This window comes from Nyctibius grandis, chromosome 5, assembly GCF_013368605.1.
Source record: "Nyctibius grandis isolate bNycGra1 chromosome 5, bNycGra1.pri, whole genome shotgun sequence".
NCBI lineage: Eukaryota > Metazoa > Chordata > Aves > Nyctibiiformes > Nyctibiidae > Nyctibius > Nyctibius grandis.
The window spans coordinates 77176836-77197983 of NC_090662.1; the positions used below are offsets into that span (position 1 = coordinate 77176836).

Here is a 21148-nt window from a genome sequence, read left to right on the forward strand (position 1 = left end):
TAGTGTTCGTGTATAACTCTATGATCCCTCATAGGAGCCCTACCTGACCTGGGTGATTATTCTCCTGTGCTTTGAGGCAAAAGGCTAGAGACCTGTGCTAGGAGTTGGACCTCTGGACATCCAGCCTCTTTCATAGCTTTCCTACTTGCCTGGTAGGCCAGCCTGGAGCCAACAGAGATGAACATCACGCAGCCTCATAGCACAACCTAGTGAACAAAATGACTGAAGGTTGTGTATAAGGGGAAGCCAAGGACATGGGAAATAACACCTTCTGTGGCATCAAAGCAGGAGACTAGATGTGCTGTCAGTGACAGAGACTTTATTTCTGATGAGTGAAAAAAACAAAATCACATACTATTAGTGCCCAGGACAAGTCACCTTTACTGTCTGACTTATGCAGGAAAGAGGCAAAGGCCTCAGAGCCAGCCCATAATGTTTTCAACACCTGATACCACACCTGCAACATCTCATCCAGGCTTAGGCTGGCTGGGCCCTGAGAAAAAAACTGTAAAAGACAAACAGCATCAAGAGAAGCCTTTCAGACCACAGTGCTTCTCAGAAGTCCACTTTTCACAGAAGCTGTTTCTCTGTGCACAGAGCCTGAACAGAACCCAACCTCAGCAAAGACAGACAGAGCACACACTGTCCCCCTAACTCTTGTCTCCAAATTAAGATTAAGAGCACAAATCAAGGCTTTTAAATTATGTATCTGGAGAGTGATGGCTAGTGTTCTTGTGTAAGGGATACAGAATCAGTCCCCAGTATAAAACCTTCCACAGTGAATATCATTCAGGTTCTACCAGATTGACACACTGACTAGTGTGAGTAACCCTAGTATCTTTTACATCAAAACCTAACCTAAGAGAAGGTAATTGTTACTCATTCTGTTGCTTTTTTTCTTACTTCTGTATCAATAATATCTGTCATAGGATCATGTGTTACTGGAAGTAAACAATGAAAGAATCACTCCTGTGCTGAGCGACTTTCCAAGTCCTAAGAAGAAACTTTTCAATATACAGCCAAGCCAGGCTGAGAAACTAAGGAAAAGATGTAATTTACTACTCTCTGGTAATAAATGTATGCAACAAGCCTACACACAACAGGCTGAGTTGGTATTTTCAAATCCATCCTCATTATAGAGATTATAGAAAAATGCAGGTTTCTCTTCAATGATTCCTTTTTATTTTCCCCTTTTGCTGCCTCACACATTGCCTTTTTGATGGCTTTTCCTGCTTTAGGGGAAATTCTTCCAAACTAAGATTAATCCTTATGGCAGTTGGTAGCTACGGACACTGTATCGGATAATTTTCTTCTTCAAATTCAAAAGGGAGTTTTGCCGGTGATTTTTAACAAAAGTTGGATGATGAAACCCTTTATTATTATTTCTCTTTGAGAAAAAAATATTTTCAATTAATTGCCACATGAACCTTGGACTCTTAGAGGGGTTAGACTGCAGAAGGGAAGACCAAATGAAATAAGAATCTGAAAGTCATTGCTGATCTCAATTCCTTCTCAAGAAAACAGTAGTGGTATAAAGTTCACAAATTCACATGCATCATTCAGCTGGTTTTGGAGCGGGTTTCATAAAGTTTTTTTCATTAGCAATATTTATTGCTACTCTAAACACCAATTTCTTGCCAACTCCTATCACTGCACGCTAGTTACACATGTTGCATACTTGCTACCAGCTGGATGAGGAAATCACTATACATGCTACCTGCTTTGGGAATGCATGTCATCTGGTATATTGGGCTGGGTCAAAAGTCATGGCACAGTTTTAGAAACAGGAAGTACTAATGACAAATTTCACACATGTTAACAATGACAATTTATGTTTCAGGATTCCTTGAGCAAAATTTTCTGATCACTCAGGAACATTAATAGTGACTCTGCTGAAGAGTGTCTGCTAAAAAACACAAACATATATCAGTTAATAATATCAAAATAAACAGTCATCAGAAATTTCACTGGTGCAAGTCAAAACTAAGTGCAGACATGCTCTTGACTTACAAGGCCTGTTCAAGAAAGAGTTTCAGCACAGTCTGCTGACTGAAATCAGATTCAGAATTCAGCTCACTGAAGAAATGACTCACAAAAACTTTCCCCAAAGGAAAATTTAGGGTTTCTTTGCCATGGTGAAGTGTTGGCCTCTTCTTCCTACACTACTGGTATCTGTAAAATGCCACTGCAGTCAATGGAAGTATGCCTGACTTGTAGACTTTGGGTTTTACTGTCTTATGGGTTTGGTTTTTTTTTGGATTTATATATGACTTTTACCGTAAAACTAAATGCCTTGGTCTTGATGCTTGCTCAAAGTCATGAACTGAATGCTTGCTCTATGTTACACCAAAGCCATGTACTTGATTTTGCTGGACCTGCTCCTCATTAGATGTTTCACTTTTGTAACTAATAACTGTTGAAATACAACTTTGTTCAAGAGTCAGAATCCTTGAAACCATCATTCCTACCACTGGCTGCCCTGAATTTGCTTGCAGTGTCCACACTGCAGCTGCTGACTCTCCATCAGTCAGTTCAGAACTATTGTAGCACAATTCTTCAAGAAAACTTGCACTGCAGTTTATTAATAGGAGATTTTATCTAAGAAAAGTAAATAAATTTTTGCCTCATATTTCTCAGCTCTGGCCTAGCTACCTATTTCATTATCTTTTTAAAGTCTTGGTTTGAGAAAATCCTTGAGTCCTTCTTTAGGGCCAGGAAACATCCTAGTGTCACAGGTTGTCAGGACAAAGCCTCAATATGTCACCTGTCCTCTCTAATAAAGGCAAAATTATAAGTAGCCATTCTTCTCTGCGTATATCTTCCTGGGGCAGAGAGAGCTCTCAACACACCCACAGATTTGTGAATGGAGAGGAGGGATGTGAAGCCAACAGGTAAGTAGAAAGTCTCATTTCCCCTTCCCATGACATCTAGTGGAAATGATGAGAAAGCTTCCTACAGACAGAAACATTTGCTTTGAGTTGTAGATCACTCCTCAGGTGGTGGGAAAGGCATGGTGGTGTAGGCACTGGCTCAGGGACAGATGGAGGTGGGAATCCTGAGGAACAGGATCACCAAGGAACTGATTCAATTTAGGGTGATGTTAAACATCCTAGTCTGACAGAACCTATGTTTACATTTAAAGAGCTGAACAACTTCAGGTGGTCTTATAAAACGCATGGACTAAAAGGCAACAGTCCTGGGACACTCGAGCACAGGCTAGCTCTAAGACAGCGATGGCTGTAGCCTGAGTGAGTGAGAGAAACTTGGATTGTTCTTTTCTTGCCAGCTTTTCCCTCTTTCGTGTTTGTGGTTCTTTGTGCTTACTGTTAATACATAATCATGATTAGAGGCACCAGCTCAGTGTTCCCATTAGCCATCACACTGCCTCTTATATTAAAGGTGCTAGTGGCTTTGCTGACATGGACTAGAGTGACTGCTATTTTGCAGAATCAAACTCCAGTGAACAAAGGCAGAACCACATTTCCCAACATGAAAAAGAGATTAAAAAGAGATTTAAAAAAAACAGTAAGTCTCACTATTTCTACTAATTTACTTAGATTTAAACAAGGGGAGGGGGCAGGGGGGAAGCTTCTTCAAGGCTTCCTAGCATAAGAAATCAGAACTAAAGGAAATCCCAGCAGCTTTGAAATGGCCATTCCAAAATGGAAGTGGGATGGTTATGACCAAAAACTCCTTTACCTGTGGCATATCATGGTGCAAAACACATCCTGAGATCGCTCCGAACACTATCACTCAGACAAGTGGTGCCTTACCAACGCTAATCTGCTTCATAAGAGAATGCAAAGAGAATAAATGATTTGCTGCATGGGGAGTGGGCCAGACTCCAGCTTTCCTTCAGAAAGGGCACATGTCAACCCTTTTGGTAGAAATTAGTAGAAGAAACTCTACATGGGTACAAATGGCAAGGACTGCCTGTGATTAGGGTACAGCCTAGCAAATGGCAGACCTGGAGTTGAGTCTCAGCTTAGTCAGAAGCTTTCTGTGTAGTCTTAAAGACTTCACCCACCCTTAAAAGTAGGAGCATCCTGGCAGGACAAACCTTAATGTAGTGAATGTTCACATGCAGATACATAATCTGTCCATGCCTGTTTCTGCATGAAACCACATCATCGTATGAATAGGGAAACCCAAAGGCTACAGTAAGCCCAGTCTACAGTTTCTTTTTCAGCTGCTTCATTCCTGGTTGAGCAGATAGCCACTGATACCACTGAGACCTTGCCTGAGTAAATAAGTGTGAAAATGAAGAGCTAAGTTATGAAACAGCAGTCAGATTTCTCTCTTTTCCTTAAGACTATACCTCTTACATCCCAGCCATTCTGCCTTTTTAAGCAATTCAGGAAAAAAAAACCAACTTCCTCTGCACTTGCTGCATTGTTTCCCTTCCCTCCCTCTCTCAAATCAAATTTAGAAAAAACAGGTAAATAAGCTGTGTAACTGCCTCTTGCCTTGCCATTCCAGCTTGATGCCCTTCACAACAATTCCAGCTGACAGGTTCAGTGCTGAACTGCACAAAGTGGTTCCTGTCGGCATGGGTGGTCTGAGTCACTCTGCAGTGAATCTGACAGCTGAGTGCAGCAATATGGACCCGGGGCAACAAGCGGGCTGGGGAGGTGCAGCTTGGGTTTCATTTGCTGCACATTTGTCTTGAATCCCACGGGCAGGGCATAGCTCGCTGTTGCATACTACAAGGCTCAGTGAGCTTTTCTCTTCACTTGAGAAGCTAATTCTCCTGTTGTAAACAAATGTTTAGATTGGTAATTCATCCGTTCATTTGCAGGGCATCTATCTAATTATCCCTGAATGACTGCAGGATGAGGCACTCAACCTTGTTTATCATCTAGGCACAAGGAACTAATCTAAAATAGAGGCTTAGTGTCCAGTGATTTATAGTACAAGGAGCTTAGACCCGATAGTATAAGTTATTCTAAGGCAGATCTTTGCATCTAAGTGGTGTCCTCATCAATGAATCAAGGGTGATCTCCTACACAGACATCTCAAACCAGGGTGATGGCATCACCACATATGCTATGGGAGTTTGGCACAGGTAACAGAGGGTGAAAAGAGCTTTCTCCCACACCTGGACGCTTTGCATTAGGTCCAATTACCATTAGGAGAAAGCACCACAATGGCTTTGGAAAGTGGTAGATTCTAGTTCATAACACACTCAAGGCTTCATCCTGCTTCTGCATCAGTCAGCCACACTTGGTTATCACAGACTGTACTCAACAGTCTCTGGCCCATCATATCTGGGAAGAAGTCTGGCTCCTCCTTACCCTGCCAGTGGCTTTCGCTGTAATTAGCTATTCATGCTGCAACTGATCATGTGGTCTAGCTCACAGAATGAACAAGATCAACTACCACAGACATGCAAGGACAATAAATTAAATATTTATAAACAGTTGTATTTATTCTGTTTGTTTATTGCCAATAATTAAAGGTCCTTGTCCTTAGAGAGAACTGTCTAACCAGGAAATTTTGGATGTTAAAGTGCAGACATTTCTGAGTTATGCCTGAGCATAAAAACATATGAAAATATTTACAAGGGGAAATGTCTATATTTTTTCACCATTGTTTAACTCAAAAATTGCAAAGGAGTTTGCTTAAAGTTTGCAGGAGGAAAAATCATCTCGGGCTGAAGTAATGCATGGAAAAAATCAATCCTAAAGGAGATTTTTTCAACAAGGTGTCATAATGTGCAGAAGAGGATAAGGTAGTAGAGGCTGCTACACACAGCTATATCCTAAAGTGAGTGGAAGCAATTGAGAGAAAGATGATGGCAGGTGAGGGCTTCTTTATGTAAACTTAATGGCACTACAGAGGGCAAGGTTCAGATCCATAAAAGAGATCCCCAAATCTGCCAGTATATAAAATACCTCGTATACATATATATACTTCATATACATATATATACTTACATATTTATATATCTACATAAATCTACCATTATATAAAATACCATATATGCATTTATCAATATATAATATTTCTATATATCAATAGAGCTTTTTATATATAGATAAACCATACAGAGTTTTCACTTTTTTGTCATAAAATGTATTCTCTTTCAGATGTTTTGAGAATAGTAGCTTGTTAAAACAGGAGTTGTCACATAAAATATTTAACAGATGTCTGGTTTTAGGTAGCGTGCTCATTGACAAGCTGTGGCTATTTCCTGAATACTTTTATGCCCTAAAGCTTGGGTTTGCCTAGATTATTTCTCTTGTTCCTCCTCTCCCACCCATACCATTCCCCCTTTCTCCTCCCCTGCCTCTCCAGGGTCTACTCATAAGGCAGCTACAGGGCTGAAGGGTACACTGCAAATTTGGTTTGCATCTGGTGTGAAGAGCTTGGCCTCTTACTTACTCCCTAGCATCCCTGTGTGCTGCTTCCTCTCAGGTTTGTTTCCCTGAGGACAGCTGAAGAAGTTGGATTGTGTTCCAGGGCTGCAAGACTGAGTTATATGGCAATTATTTGCACCTCTGTCCTCCTGGGTTCTGTTGAGTCATAGAGATACTCCTTGGAGTTTATAACAAACACACTTTAGAATAAGAAAGGCGGCATGTATATATTTCACTGTGGAATTCTCTATCAGATGATTGATATTTGTCCTCAGTTAATTCATCTGTGGTGTACTCCTACAGGAGCAGTGGATGAATAGAGGTGGATGAATGGAGATAAACAGGATCAAATGATCTCAGTGAAAACTGAGAGGAGGCAACAGAGGACTCTTTACAAGGCAGAATTATACCAAAAATGCCTAGCTGTTGGGTTTGCTTTCTGTATCCATTTATCCAGGCCAGATACTGTACTCAGAATTTCAAACATTATTTCATAAGTATCAGCGCAACTTTGGACAACAGAGTTATATTTTCTCCTGAGGAAAGTGCAATCAAGATGCCAACGGGACCAGACTTCCAAATTATAACTACTGAGGACAACAGCACAGTGCCAAACATGTTAAAAATGAAAATAAACTATTAATGATATTTTATTTGAACAAACTCAGTGCTTTAAAGTTTCTTTCTTGACTCTTGACTTCCATATAGCAGAAAACACTCTCATGTTACATCTCAAATGACTTACAGTGGCCACACTGACCTCAAATCCTAAATCAGAGAGTCTTTTAATGATATGCAAATGATGGATCAAGTCACTAAGATGTCAGCAATCCATACTTGCGGATAATAAAAAGTGCATGCAGTCCCTCTCTGATAGATATTGCCTCTGGAGAGAGGCATTTCTGTGAAGGAGCAGATCCAGCTCCCGGATCCCACCTAGTGGAAATCAGGAACTGCTGTCTCCCTGATGTGACGGTGTGGTTATCAAATATATAACTGGTGGCGTCTTGACACTTGAAGAAAGAATTTCTCCCAGTTCCATCTGGGTTTCCACCAACATACTTACCTCCTCTAATGTGAAAAAGCAATCTGTGAAGCAACCTTGAAAAAGTACTGATCTCTGCCATAGTTTAGCAGCAATTTAAGTAATTGTGAAAAACAGCAAGCACATTATGTACACATAGATGATATATACATGGAGGGCACCAGCTTTACAAAATTAGAATACTATTGCCTATAATGGAGTTTCTCCTACTTTATGCAGGTTTGAAAGATGACTAAATGTCTAGCAGTGCATATCACATGTCTGTCACTCCAGCAGGGTGATGCATGTAGATGAAATATGCACATGCTATTTAAAAAACTAGAGAATGTGCTGGTTAAAGATCTGGTATGAAAGGTGGGAAGCTGAGAAATAATTCCCTAGTGTGCCCTAGATTTCCTTGGAAAGTGTGGCCAACTCACTATCTGCATGCTGCAGCTCTCCATGGGTAAAATTAAAAACGTGAGTAAAATAAATAACAATTCTCCATTTCACTGTCTCTTTCATCTGATTTGGGCTGCCCTGTCCCCTGAGTCGGAGGACCACAACTGTGGGAACTGTGAGTTTCCATTTGTGGATACTGAAAATTGTAAGGGACCAGCTGTATCAGCTGAACGTTCACTAGTCCATGGAGCCTTATGGGATCCATCCCAGAGTACTGAAGGAGCTAGCGGATGTTACGGCAGGACCCTTCTTGATCATCTATCAAAGGTCTTGATAGCCAGCGTTATTTCAATTTACAAGAAAAGCATGAGGGAAGACCCAGGAAACTACAGACCTGTTAGTCTAACTTCAGTTCCTGGAAAAATTATGAAGAAGATTATACTGGGTACTATTGAAAGGCATTTAAGGAACAATGTAATCATCAGGCACAGCCAACGTGTTCACAAAGGGAAAGCCCTGTCTAACTAGTTTTATATCCTTCTACGATAAGGTCACCTGCCTAGTGGATGAAGGGAAGGCAGTGGATGTGTTTTTTTCTGGATTTTAGTAAGGCTTTTGATACTGTCCATCACAGCATCTTTCCAGACATGTTGTCCAACTATGAGATAAGCAGGTACACGATGTGCTGGGTGAAGAACTGGCTGAATGGCAGAGCTCAAAGGGTTGTAGTGAATGGGGCTGCATCTGGCTAGCAACCGGTCACCAGTGGTATTCCTCAGGGCTCAATTCTATGGCCAGTTCTGTTCAATATATTTATCAATGATCTGGATGCAGGAGTTGAATGTACCATTAACAAGTTTGCTGACGATACCAAACGAGGAGGTGCTGTTGACTCTCTTGAGGAACAAAAGGCCTTGCAGAGGGATCTGGATAGATTGGAGCATTGGGCTATGGTTCATGGGATGAAATTTAACAAGCCCAAATGCCAGATCCTGCACCTGGGATGGAGTAACACCAGGCACATGCATAAATTGGGAGAGGAGTTGCTGGAGGCCAGCCCTGTGGAAAGGGATCTGGGGGTGTTGGTTGACAGCAGGATCAATACGAGTCAGCAATGTGCCCTGGCAGCCAAGAGGGCAAACCACATCCTGGGGTGCATCGAACGCAGCATAACCAGCTGGTCAAAGAGGTGATAATCCCGCTGTATTCAGCTTTGGTGTGACATCACCTTGAGTACTGTGTGCAGTTCTGAGCCCCACAATTTAAGAAGGATGTTAAGGTACTTGAACGCCCAGAGGAGGGCAACAAAGCTGGTGAAAGGGCTGGAAGGCATGTCCTGTGAGGAGAGGCCAAGGACTCTAGGCTTGTCTAATTTGGAGAAAAGGAGGCTGAGCGGTGACCTCATTGCTCTCTACAGCTTCCTGAGGAGGGAAGTGGAGAGGGAGGTACTGATCTCTTCTCCCTGCTGTGCAGTGATAGGACGCGTGGGAATGGTTCAAAGCTGTGCCAGGGGAGGTTTAGACTTGTCATTAGGGAGTATTTCATTACAGAGAGGGTGGTCAAACACTGGAACAGGCTTCCTAGAGAGGTGGTCAATGCCCCATGCCTGTCAGGGTTTAAGAGACATTTGGACAATGCCCTTGATAATATGCTTTAACTTTTGGTCAGCCCTGAAGTGGTCAGGCAGTTGGACTAGATGATCATCGTAGGTCCCTTCCAACTGAAATATTCTATTCTATTCTATTCTATTCTATTCTATTCTATTCTATTCTATTCTATTCTATTCTTCAAGAAACTCATAGGCTGAAGGTTCTCTCCTGTTGTATATGAGTGTGGATTTTAATTTAAGCATAGCTGGGAATGCCGTGTATTTGATTCAACCTCATGTAACTGTCAGTCATGAACTAAGTAATCTAAAAAGATGTTCCTACAGTTTTCTGTTGTAAAGGCTAATTTACTTATATGAGACAATACACATTTATATTTTGGAATCTACATATTTTTACTACATTGAAACATTAGTTTTAATTTTGGGAGGAGTTAGACCAGATGGTTGTGCTGTCATTGAGAAGGACCTCAACAGACTGGAGAAACGGTCCAAGAGGAATCTCGCAAAGTTCATCAAAGTCTTGCACCTGGGGAGGAATAACCCCAAGCACCAGGACATGCTGGGAACTGACTGGCTGGAAAGGAGCGTTAAAAAAAAGGGGCCTAGGGGTCCTGGTGGACAACAAGTTGAACATGTACCAGCAATGTGCCATAGGTACAAAGAAGGTCAGCAGGTCAAGAGAGGGGATCCTTCCTCTCTACTCAGCACTACTGTGACCACACCTGGAGTGCTGCTTCCAGTTCTATGCTCCCCAGTACAAGAAAGACATGGAAATACTGCAGTGAATCCAGTGAAGAGCCGCTAAGATAGTTAAGGGATTGGAGGATCTGACGCACAAGGAGAAGCTGAGACAGCTGGGGTTGTTGCGCCACAAGAAAGCTCAGGGGGATCTTATCAATGTGTTCAAATACCTCTTGGATGGATTAAAGAAGACAGAGCCAGACTCTTCTCAGGGATGCCCAGTGAAAGGACAAGAGGCAATGGGCACATATTGAAATACAGGAAAAGCAACTTAAACTTAAGAAAAAACTTTTTTACTGTAAGGGTGATCAAATACCGGTATGAGTTCCACAGAGAGGTTGTAGCGTCTTTATGTCTGGAAACACTCAAAACCAAACTGGGCAACTGGACAATTCCCTGAGCAACCTGCTCTAGCTGACACTGCTTTGAGCAGGGGGTTGGACTAGATGATCTCCGGAGGCCCCTTCCAACCTTAGCTATTCTGCAACTGTATGGCTGCATGGCTTCTATGCACTGTTCTCAGCTGGGAACACTGGACTCTCACAGTATAAGTATTAACAGATACTAGGACTCATCATTGTTGCTATGCTGGTAATGTGGTAGTCGTATAGCCCTGCTGCCTTGCATGTAATTTTTGCAAATCTACAAGTGTTTTGGGTCTTTTTCCTTTTATGATGCCAAGTTATGACATACAGTCATATGATGTATGGTGATTGGTCCTATGGAAAACTATGGTGGTTGTAGAAAGGGAAGGGAATCAGAAAACTTACTCATTTCCATGTATTCTGGAGTCAGCCCAGTGAAAGGTTCCAAGCTGTAGTCAAGATCCCATTGCTGAGGAACCTTTGATTGGTTGGTGTCCATTTCCTTTGGCTCAGCTCTTTCATCCTTCAGTTTCCTGAAGAGCTTCTTTAACTTCCTGTGGAACAGAAGTTCAGATTGAACCAACTCTTTTTTTTTTTTCCATACAAGATCTGGCCCAAGACGTTGCATGGCAACACAAAATATATACCATGTTACTTCAGTGCCCCACAGGCTTAGTTTACACCATCCTCAGAAGTTCTGAAAAGTATACCTGTTGCAAGACTAACTATGCTGGTGAGTTTTCACTGCTCCTGAAGCAGAAAAGCAAAATGGTTTCCTACCATTTCTTAAATAAACACAGTTTGTTTACTTAAGTAAATAATCAGTTATGTTTCCTAGCTCCCAGGGATCAGAAGATGTTGTGTCAGAGGTTCTCATTTTGAACATATTTTACAATAATATGTACAATTTTGGCCCGACTATAAATTACTCACATAGTTGAGCAATTATTTGTGTAAGCATTTCTTTGGACATTAGTAGGAATAGTAGTATCAACCACTGTCGCACTGAGATGGGGATCCAGATTTCACGACACTGACAAATACATGAATTTCATCAGTAGTATAATCCCAGTGTAAAATGAATCCATCTCTAAAAGAGTAAAGTATTCCCAATGCCCCCCACAGATGACAATTTAAATGCATATGCATCGATAACATCATGCTATTTTATACCTTGAGAAATTCCCATGGAAAAATGTAACATAATGAGATATTTCTTCAAAATCAAGGAAGTGAAATACAGTTGAATTAGCATGAAACATCAAGATTTATACTTATTGTATGTCTTCATTTTGCAGATGAAATTTATCTTTCACGAATGTGCATGACATTATTCTATAGTTCTTCACATATGTGCCATATGAGTGAAAATCCAGACCAATTCCATTGATGTTTTGCCAGTAGTGTAAGCAGGACTCTCCCACAAACTTTTCCCCCACAGCTTGCAATAAATCCTTTGAACTGGAGGTGTGTGGCCTGGAGACAGGAGTGTATGGGGAAATGGTAGGGGTTTTCATTTGTACCTCCACTTAAACAGAACCACTTTCTCAGACTCTAACTTAAGTAGCTGGACAAGACTAGCTGGCGAACACACTAAAGACTTTGCTGCATAGTTTTTTTGCTTTTTTTCCTGAATATACGCTGAGCCACACAGGAACATTGTATCACTGCGTAGCACAAGGCTCTATAGCAGCCTGGAAATGATCACAGTGGCTGCAGAATTTCTACATCGACCAGTGTTTACAGGACCCATTCAATTTCATCACCAGTACAGAGGAAATGGGGATTGGCAGACACTCTTAAACCAGATCTAGATTGCATCAGGCCCTGTCAGGCCCAGGATCACAAAGCTGCAAAAACCAACAGAACAACTCCAGCTTTTGTTCCAGGTGCAGCTAAGACATAGCTCAGCAGTCTGATGTTAACATCCTTGCTACTTTGGCAATACCCAGATATATTGGGGCTAATCAAATACTTTTGGTACCCAGAACATTCAGTTTACACAGTTTTAAGAAAAGGGTGGGGAGATTTAAAATGCTTCACAAGAAAGAATTAGATGGATCCTTACAAAGACATTTACCTCCTATATCATGCAAACTCAGCTGTTTCAAGACGCTAAAATTTCTTGCCCTCCTCCCCCCCGCTTTTATTGCAATCAAGGGAACTTGTCTGTGACAGAGGTGATGTAGTATTCAGAGGGTAGGAGACTGGGGGCAGGAGTTAAAACAATCAAAGAATTCCCAGGATGCTCTTAGAGCATATCCCAATTAATTTCCTAATGTGAGGGACTCTCAGAGGACAGTGAACACTAAGTTCAAGACAGTGTTGATTTCTATTCCAATAAAATGATATGAGCTATAAATGTCCCTCACATTTCTGTGGGCAGATGAGATCGAAGAGATAAAATTTGGGTGTGTTTAGATGTGAAGTCTGTACATGTGTGATCTAACCCTCTAGTTATAGCACCGCAGAGTCGAGTTATGGAGTTTGATGCACACACATAACTCCCCTGAGAACCCAGTAACTAAAACAATAGCTGTTGTTTTTAATGTTTATTTGGGAATACACTAAATCCAAGTCTCAGTTACTCAGAAAAAAATTTAATTTTTCATCTTGCTATTTATAAGCCAGGCATGAGGACTGGCACCTTTAACCATATTGAGTTAAAATTTGAAGGGTGTACTTATTTTTATTTTTATGAAATTTTTTAAAGGATCAACTAACTGAAAGAAAGCCAAACTAATTATTTTCAAACTTTCCACAAAAAATGTACCTTTGTGTCATGTTCAAACATGTGAAGTTTCAGGCCAAACAGAAATGTGTCAGAAAGTTAAAGGAACAGAGAACAGGGATTTGCACAGTGTTATTCTACAGCAGTAGGGCATTTAAAATGAGTCTTGCAGATCTCTATAGCCATACATATGATTGTGTTATTAAAACTGAGTAAGATCTTTAAACACACTTGCATGAAATCTGTTTGGTAATTACTCAGATCAACATTTTTAAACAAAGTTGACAGAGAATGATAATCAGAGCTACTTCAGCTTCTGATTTCTGCATTCCAGGCAGCCCCACCAATGAGAAAGACGTAGATTTGCCCATTCAGGATGAGAAGCTTTGTGCTGAAGAGGCACAAGCAGCAAAGTTTCATTACCCCACTGCAGCCATATGAATCTGGACAAACAGAGAAAACTGTAGAACTGCATAATAGCCATTATTTCTGGTCCTTTTGCCAGTGAATATCAAAACGCAAGATAAATTCTTGAGAAGACTGAATAGCATGAAAGAAGAATGAATGTATGATCAGGGATAAAGAAAATGCAGAACAGGTTTTTGTCAGAAGGCTATGTCTAGAGCAGTTAAAAATGATGCTGCAGTTTCTCACAAGGGATTGGCACCAACCTGGTGTGTTAGATAAGAGGTAGGAACATGCTTTAATTATGCTGCTCGTAATTCCTAACATAACCAATAAGCAACCCATTATACAAGGTAATCATCATCTGAAGAGAGCATAAAATCACCACAGGAAATGCCGCACCCCTGAAGAACTCACAAGCTTTTGAGAAAAAATAGTAGAAAGAGATAAACCCAAACCAAAGTGATCCTGGCTGCGTTGCAAGCACATGGTGCACTTACATGAAGCCTCCTCTTAAAAAACAGACAGATGATTCAACGGTTGCTCTATTTATGTGGTAAAAAGAGTAGCAGGATTTGGGGTATCTAAGGGAAGACATGAAGATGACTTGGGAAAATGAGAAAGTAGTGGAGTGAGGCAGAGTAAAACGTATAGAGGCTGGAGAGGCAGGGCAGCTGCGGAGGGCAGGTTGAAATAGGACAGATGCAGGAAAATTACTTTGTTGTTGCGAGTCTTTGTGTCTTCAGTGGTTGTGCAGTCCTCACAATGCATCTCCATCAGAGCTTGCCAGAAAGATTGGAACTCAGGATCAGTTTAGCAGTTTCTCAGGAGTCTCAGTTAACATGCCCTTGAGTACTGCAAAGGCAGATCATCTGTGACGGTCACCAAGAACGGGATTTGAAGTATTGCAAGGCAATACTTGCTAGAACAGAGATGCAAACAGAGAGACTACATGAAAAGACAGAAAACCCCTAGAATCCAATTGCCAGGGATGAATGATTATTTATATCAGGTGTTTTTTTAAGGCTGTCCTTCCAGTTGATGTTTTTTCCTTTGTAGCATGATAGAAAAGGGTACATGGAAAAAGCCAGACAGAAAAGACTATTAGGGAGAAAGCCAGACAGAAAAGACTATTAGGTGGAGTATCTGGAGCACTTGTGCCTAGAGAAAAGGAAGTGCAGTGACTTGCACTCTTGTGTCCTTGCCTGTAATTTTGTTTGCTACTTTGGGGAAGGACAACTGAAGGTCCAGGCTTTTCTTCAGTCATATTCCTACAATCTGTCCACATAAGGAGAGACCTTCTCATATTCACAGGTAGGGGATACAAGCAGGAGGCAGACAGAAAACGAAAGGAATTAATCTCTCATCCTGTTCCACAAATTTATGGTATAGTCATGCTTCCATAGCGCACTCAGGCCTCCTGGATTCTGCAGGAGTTTCAACAATGAAAAACAGGAAATAAAAAAAAAATAAAAAAAACCCTGTTAATTAAGAATGCTTTATTAAAGGTGAAAAGCAACATAAAAGATAATAATTATGAAAGGGTGTTTTTAAATTGATTTTATTAACTCTTTGTATTCTCATCCAGCATAGTTAAGTGCATTTTGCAGTAAGTGATGGAAACCGATGTTGAATAAAAAGGCCAAAATCATGGCCCCACTAAAGTCAATGGTAGTTTTGCCACTGACTTCAATAGGGCCAGGATTTCACCCTAAGGGTTTATAACCAAGTTTAAAGACAGAGAGTAATAAAATAACCACACAGATTTTTTTCAATAAGTTCAGAAAAACAGAACTGAAGAAAAGGAGTCTTAACGGAACTCTAGGTTAAGGCTCTAAAGCCCTGCAGCCTTTTAGGGTCAATTCCTGTGGCAACAGTAAAAGAATTATGGTATGTGACATGTCTGAGTGAACTGTGGCATATTTACATCTGGTAAACTTGTGAATTCCAGCCCCACAGAACACACAATTAAAGAAGGCTTTGTTTTCCATAATTCAAATGTTACTGCATTTACCTAGCTGTTTTGCTGTACTTGGGTGCAGAAATCGAAAAAGAAATCACAGAAAGGTTTAGAAGACCAGCAAGTCACATCCGTCATAGCTGTGCAGCAGTTTCTCATGAAACAATGAAAGAAAAAGCAAGGCTGTGTCCCAATGACCCCAGACAACGCAGGACTGCCATTTGAAGTTTAACTCCATAACTCTTCAGCCAGCACTGACTGTGGATAAGCCAGAAGGAAGACATTGAATGATGGTTCCAAATTACGGCAACATTTTGGGTTCTAGAGACATAATGGATGGCTGTTGCTTATAAACTGAGTATATTATCTACATAGTAGCATTTTTTGGGGGGGAAGAGACAGCAAAAGGGAGTAAGGTTTTGTGATCTTCTGCAAAGCAGTTAAAATTCCTTGGGTTTTATGGTGAATGAAATCAGGATGTTTTCTGAAAATAATCCTGAAATCCTGATATTTCAATAGGAAGAAAACTCTTGATCTGGGTCATCATATAACTTCGCAGAGAGATACTTCCATATTACACAAATATAGAGGACAGTTCCAGATTCTGAAGAACAAATCACCATTTATGATAGTCCCTTCTGCCTCTCCATATGGGTAAGGTTGATTGCAGCACTGGTACTCTGCCCTCAGTTAAAATACAGGGAGCCAATGGAATAATCTATGTTACTCACGCTGACTCTCATTTCCTCCGAAGAAGCAGAAGGCAAGGGGAAAAAAAATGCAGCTACTGAAACTGGAGATAGAAAAGACTGATCTATCTTTCTGCCACAGGAGGGCTGTTCATCACAGTGTGCAGCCTGTGCAAAAGTAGACACTGGAAAATACAAGGGCCCTATGGAGACAGAAATAATCTGGGAAGGAAAATAAAAAACTTATTGGTAGAAAAAGGATGATCTAACAGAGGAGATAAGCTGACTGTAAGACATTGCCATGGAAAACAGGTAGCAGAACAGAGAGAATAGGATACAGTAGGAAGCCAGATGAGAAGGCTGGAGGGCAGAGACTGAGGGTATGTTTATCTGTAGATCTGTTACATCTGCTAACAACATCATATATAGACATAGACATGACAGAACTACTTGTGCAACACATGCATGTTTGGAGTCCCTTTTGGTCTGGATTTATATGTGTCCAGCAGACCTACAGACAGCCCTCTGAAAATCTGATTGATCAGTACTCATAGTGTGTCTGCATGCCTGTGTATGTGAGGCAGATGAGGTAGAACAGAGTACCATTAAGGATCTAGTCCAAATCAGTAGAGTGGTCCACGCAGCAATACAAGGCTAATTCTGATTTAATTAACTTAAGTGTTCAGTAAAGCACTGTGCTTCTCCTGGTGCAAACAGGTCCAGTGACAAGGGTCTAGCCCTACAGGTATACATGTGATTTTCTTGAGAACGCAGAAAAGCAAAGGAAAACCAGATGTACTAATTTCAGGATGACAAGATAGCATTGTGACTGAAATGAAGTATTTCTCTGGGAAGGAGAGGATGAAAGTATGTTTGTTTTTAAACAATTATTCGGTTTTAAAAATTGAAGCCACTATAGGTTGTTGGCAGAGGGTGGGGGAGCAGAAATGAGGAAGAAAAACGGGATGAAATTGTCACATTCTTGCACCAAGAGTTGTAGTAAGGGAATCGAGAAATAATTTGACAGGAATGTTCTGTTTGGACTGGATCAGCCTCTGCATTCTTGAATCAAAAATAATAAATACAGTGTTTCTAACATCATAACATCCCCATTAAAAAAGTCCAGTAGCAGTAAGTTTTTGGAAGACACAAAAAAAATCACACCAGGTTTACACTGAGAAAGCTTTAAGCCTTCAACATGTCAGATATTTTGGGAATGATTTACCACCCTTTTCTCAAAATAAACGGTAAACTCAATGAGATGTAGACAGAAAACTGGCCTCCCTAGTCAACTTCAACACAAGAATAATGAAATGACCCGTAACCCATATTTGATTTGTTTGGGAATTTTTTTTTCCTCTCTATTTAAATTACTTCTGAAAAAAAAGTTCTTGCTAGGAAAAGGGAAGAAAAGGGCTCATTTAAAAAATATTTAATAATCTTTTATGCATCACTCATCTTGGTTTCTAGTTAGCATCTTCAAGACCTTCCTCAGGGATGTGATCTAAAAGCTACAGACACCACAGTTGAAAGAATTTGACTAAATTCAGTGGATTTGAGGCTTGCACCAAAGCCAGACTCTTCATCTAATACAACACTTCACAGACCACTGCCACCAACTAGGATGATTCAGTTAACAGAAACAAGAGCAAACCTCCCAAGAGGCACGAGCAGGACGTTCTCAGTGGATTCTCTTGCCTGAAGATCCCCTTGACACTGGAGACAGACCAAGAGAGATTTCTTGCTGTATTTGGAGCAGAGGACACTGTGCACTAAGCTTTCTGCGTCAGAGAGCCACTGAGCAGCATGTCAGAATCTCTCCCATACTCTAGCTCCTGCATCATACAGTGCCATACTAACACACTGGCAACTTAGAAATGTGTGGATTTCATCTGTAAACCCATAAAACAGTCATAGATCAAGTAATACGTTTAACATGTATTATATGGGCTATTGCTTTTCTCCATGCCATCTCTCTTCCACTTTATACTAATTTGTATTCAATGTGCAACTCTGAAAGCTTCTCTAAAACTACCCAAGAGATCTATCATACCTTGCCTGTTTTCCCAGGTTTCTAAAATTAATTTAGATCAATTATTTAATATATTCAATCACTTTCTTTAGGCCATTTACTGCAGATATAGTGAATTATTCAACATAAAATACAGCCAGATCATTTCATCACAATCAAAAATGTGATTTATCATCACATTCAATTAGAACCCACTGAAGTCAGTGGCAAAAGTCCCATTCAGTTGAATAAGGATCAAGGATTTAATTTACAGTGTCATAGGAATAATGCATGTTAATGGAGAAGGCTGGAATACATACGGGATTCCAATTTCAAACAGATTGTTTTGAATAAGTTGTTTTCCAAGCATAATGATGCTCAGCTGAATACAGAGTTCCATCAAACAGCCTCCTGGAGCACACTGTAATTAAACAGAACCATAGAGTGTGAAGGAATTAAGAGAATTATTTTAAAAGTACCCACTTGGAAGATCTACCAATGTCTATATGTGCCCACCACCCCCACCAAAAATTTGTGCAGGAGCACGGAGCTCGTTGATCATTGTAATTCTATCCTTAACAAGGTATTTCATCTCCACTCATAAAACCACATTATGGAAAATGTGCAGAGCTCTGAAATAACTTACTGTGCCCTGGGGCTACTATACTTCCTTTTAAAATATTTACTATATAATCAATGTGATAAACACAATGCAGTATCACCAATACTCTTCCAACTTGATGTCTCCCAAGGGGGGCAAAGTCTTCAATCTTGCAAAGAGTTACACATAAACTTTATTGTAAAACCTTGAGTACGTTTATCAGTCTTCAAGGGAATACTCACAGCAGTTAAAAGGCATTTCGAAAAAAAATATTTACAGGTTTAGCACAAAATGACTATAGCTTTTTAGGCTATTAAAATTGCTAAGCTTCTAGTGAGCTACAGAATATGAAGCCAGATTCAAGTTCTGGCTCTGCCATATGTTGCCCAAGGGCCTCGGTCAAATCATTTAATCTGTTTGTGCCTTAGTGCCCGGTTGTGAAGCACAGAAATGGTGAAGCTTCACCTAAGAAAGACTGTGAAGTACTCAGAATTGCAGAAAGAGAGAACATACAGGCGCCTCAGAGGGAAAATTTGGGTTTTGCTTATTTGTGTTGAAGATTTAACATCTTGTTTTAATGTTTTCTATTTTTCCTTTATTGTCTAGACTCCACTGAAATAAACTGTATGCATATCTCTCTTTGTTAAGGATTTTTTTATTTGAATTTCGTATGTACTTACCTCTTCCATTCGATAACCATCAAACACATATACATAATGACCAGGACGGCCAACAAACCTGAAAGCAGTAATAATATATGAAATAATACAAAAATAGGAAAGAAAAGTTAACTTTAACAACATAACTGTTCATTCATATTAGCTAAAGTATTTCAGAACTAGCTACTGCAACATGAATTTTACAAGACTTGACACCTATTCAACTTTGATTATTTAAAATTATTTCACAGTAGTAGGCCTTTATGAACATTGTTCTGCTACATCTTGATGAAATAATTTTAATAAGGTATTTTTCCCTGCTAAAAAATAATAATAAACTCCCTCTCTTGATTAGAGATCACAAACAAAACTGGGAACACATATCCTAACTCACATTCTCTTGCATCTGAGTAATGGCCTGAATGGAGTTATTTACACATCTATACAGTCAAGGCTTTTCGACTATACAGGGAGAAACAGTGAGATTGACTTTATTATAAACAAACAACACAAAAAAAATGGTTAAAAAAGAAAGAAATCAGTGATATTTTTCACTAATGTCTTACAATATTTACAGCTGCTGGTAAAAAGTATCATTAATTGTCAAATCAATGATGCTAAATAGGATTAGCGAAGAGTACAGATTAACAAACTTTACAGCCCCCAAAAGGAACAGAAAAACGGTATGAAACAGAATCCAGAGGATATTTTAAACATTTTTGCCAAAGTTTTAACAAACAATCATTTTAAGCTTCCCATTCAAAAACATGTGTTATACTGTGGATAACTGGGTCCCAAAAGACAATGATCCTGAACCCATAGGAAGTCACACTTATTTAGCAGGACAGCTGAATTAGCTTTTTGGTCATTCAGTTCATTTGCTAAAACATGCAACTTCCAGTTCACCATAATTATTTCTTAATTTAACTTGATACAGGCGAATAGTGCAAAATGTTGAGAAAGTAACAGAGAAAGTAGTTCCATAATTTTAAATGAAACATGAAAATCTTTCTTTGCTAAATGATGCTTCAAGAAAAATTTGCTAAAATGTGGAAAGTGAAGATCTGGAAGCAATACCATTCACTCATAAATGCAACACTTTTTAACTAAAAGGAATTATTTTCTGAGGTGTGGATTATTCTTGTTTTAGGAAGAAAACTAAAATACTTGCATTTCAGAACAATGCTCTAGTTAGAAGAGAGACAGGACATTACTCAACATCATGCCTTGCCATTCAAAAGCAAGCTTTAGACAATCCTGTTTATGATATCTTTTTATGGCTGGTGAAGGTGAACAGTCCCAGACTTTCTTAGGTAGCCTGTTGTGCCCATCTTTAAACACCAATCCAGTAATATAGACACATATATATATACACATAAATATCTATATACATAAATATCTATATGTAAAGGACATTTATCTTACCTTCCTTTAAAAAAGGCAACATAAAAAATTGGTGCATAAGAATTCACAAACTTCAGCAGGAATGCCTTCAAAATCAGTCTCTCCTCAAAGGTTTTCTCTGTTTTTGGTACCTCTGGTGGAGGGGGGGGAAATCAAACCAGAGAAATAAATTAGGAAATATGTAAACA

The 21148-nt window shown here is 39.9% G+C and overlaps 1 protein-coding gene across 2 annotated transcripts in view; it reads right to left on the reverse strand.

The window, feature by feature from the left end:
- Nucleotides 1-21148, reverse strand: part of ANO2 (anoctamin 2) — a 190218-nt gene that overhangs the window by 15040 nt on the left and 154030 nt on the right. For both annotated transcript variants that reach the window (XM_068400623.1, XM_068400622.1), the window contains 4 exons: nucleotides 20982-21093; nucleotides 19578-19635; nucleotides 18617-18717; nucleotides 10906-11054 (listed from right to left, as the gene is read on the reverse strand). In XM_068400623.1, coding sequence (XP_068256724.1) covers nucleotides 10906-11054; nucleotides 18617-18717; nucleotides 19578-19635; nucleotides 20982-21093 — 420 coding nt within the window. The remainder of the gene's footprint in view (nucleotides 1-10905; nucleotides 11055-18616; nucleotides 18718-19577; nucleotides 19636-20981; nucleotides 21094-21148) is intronic.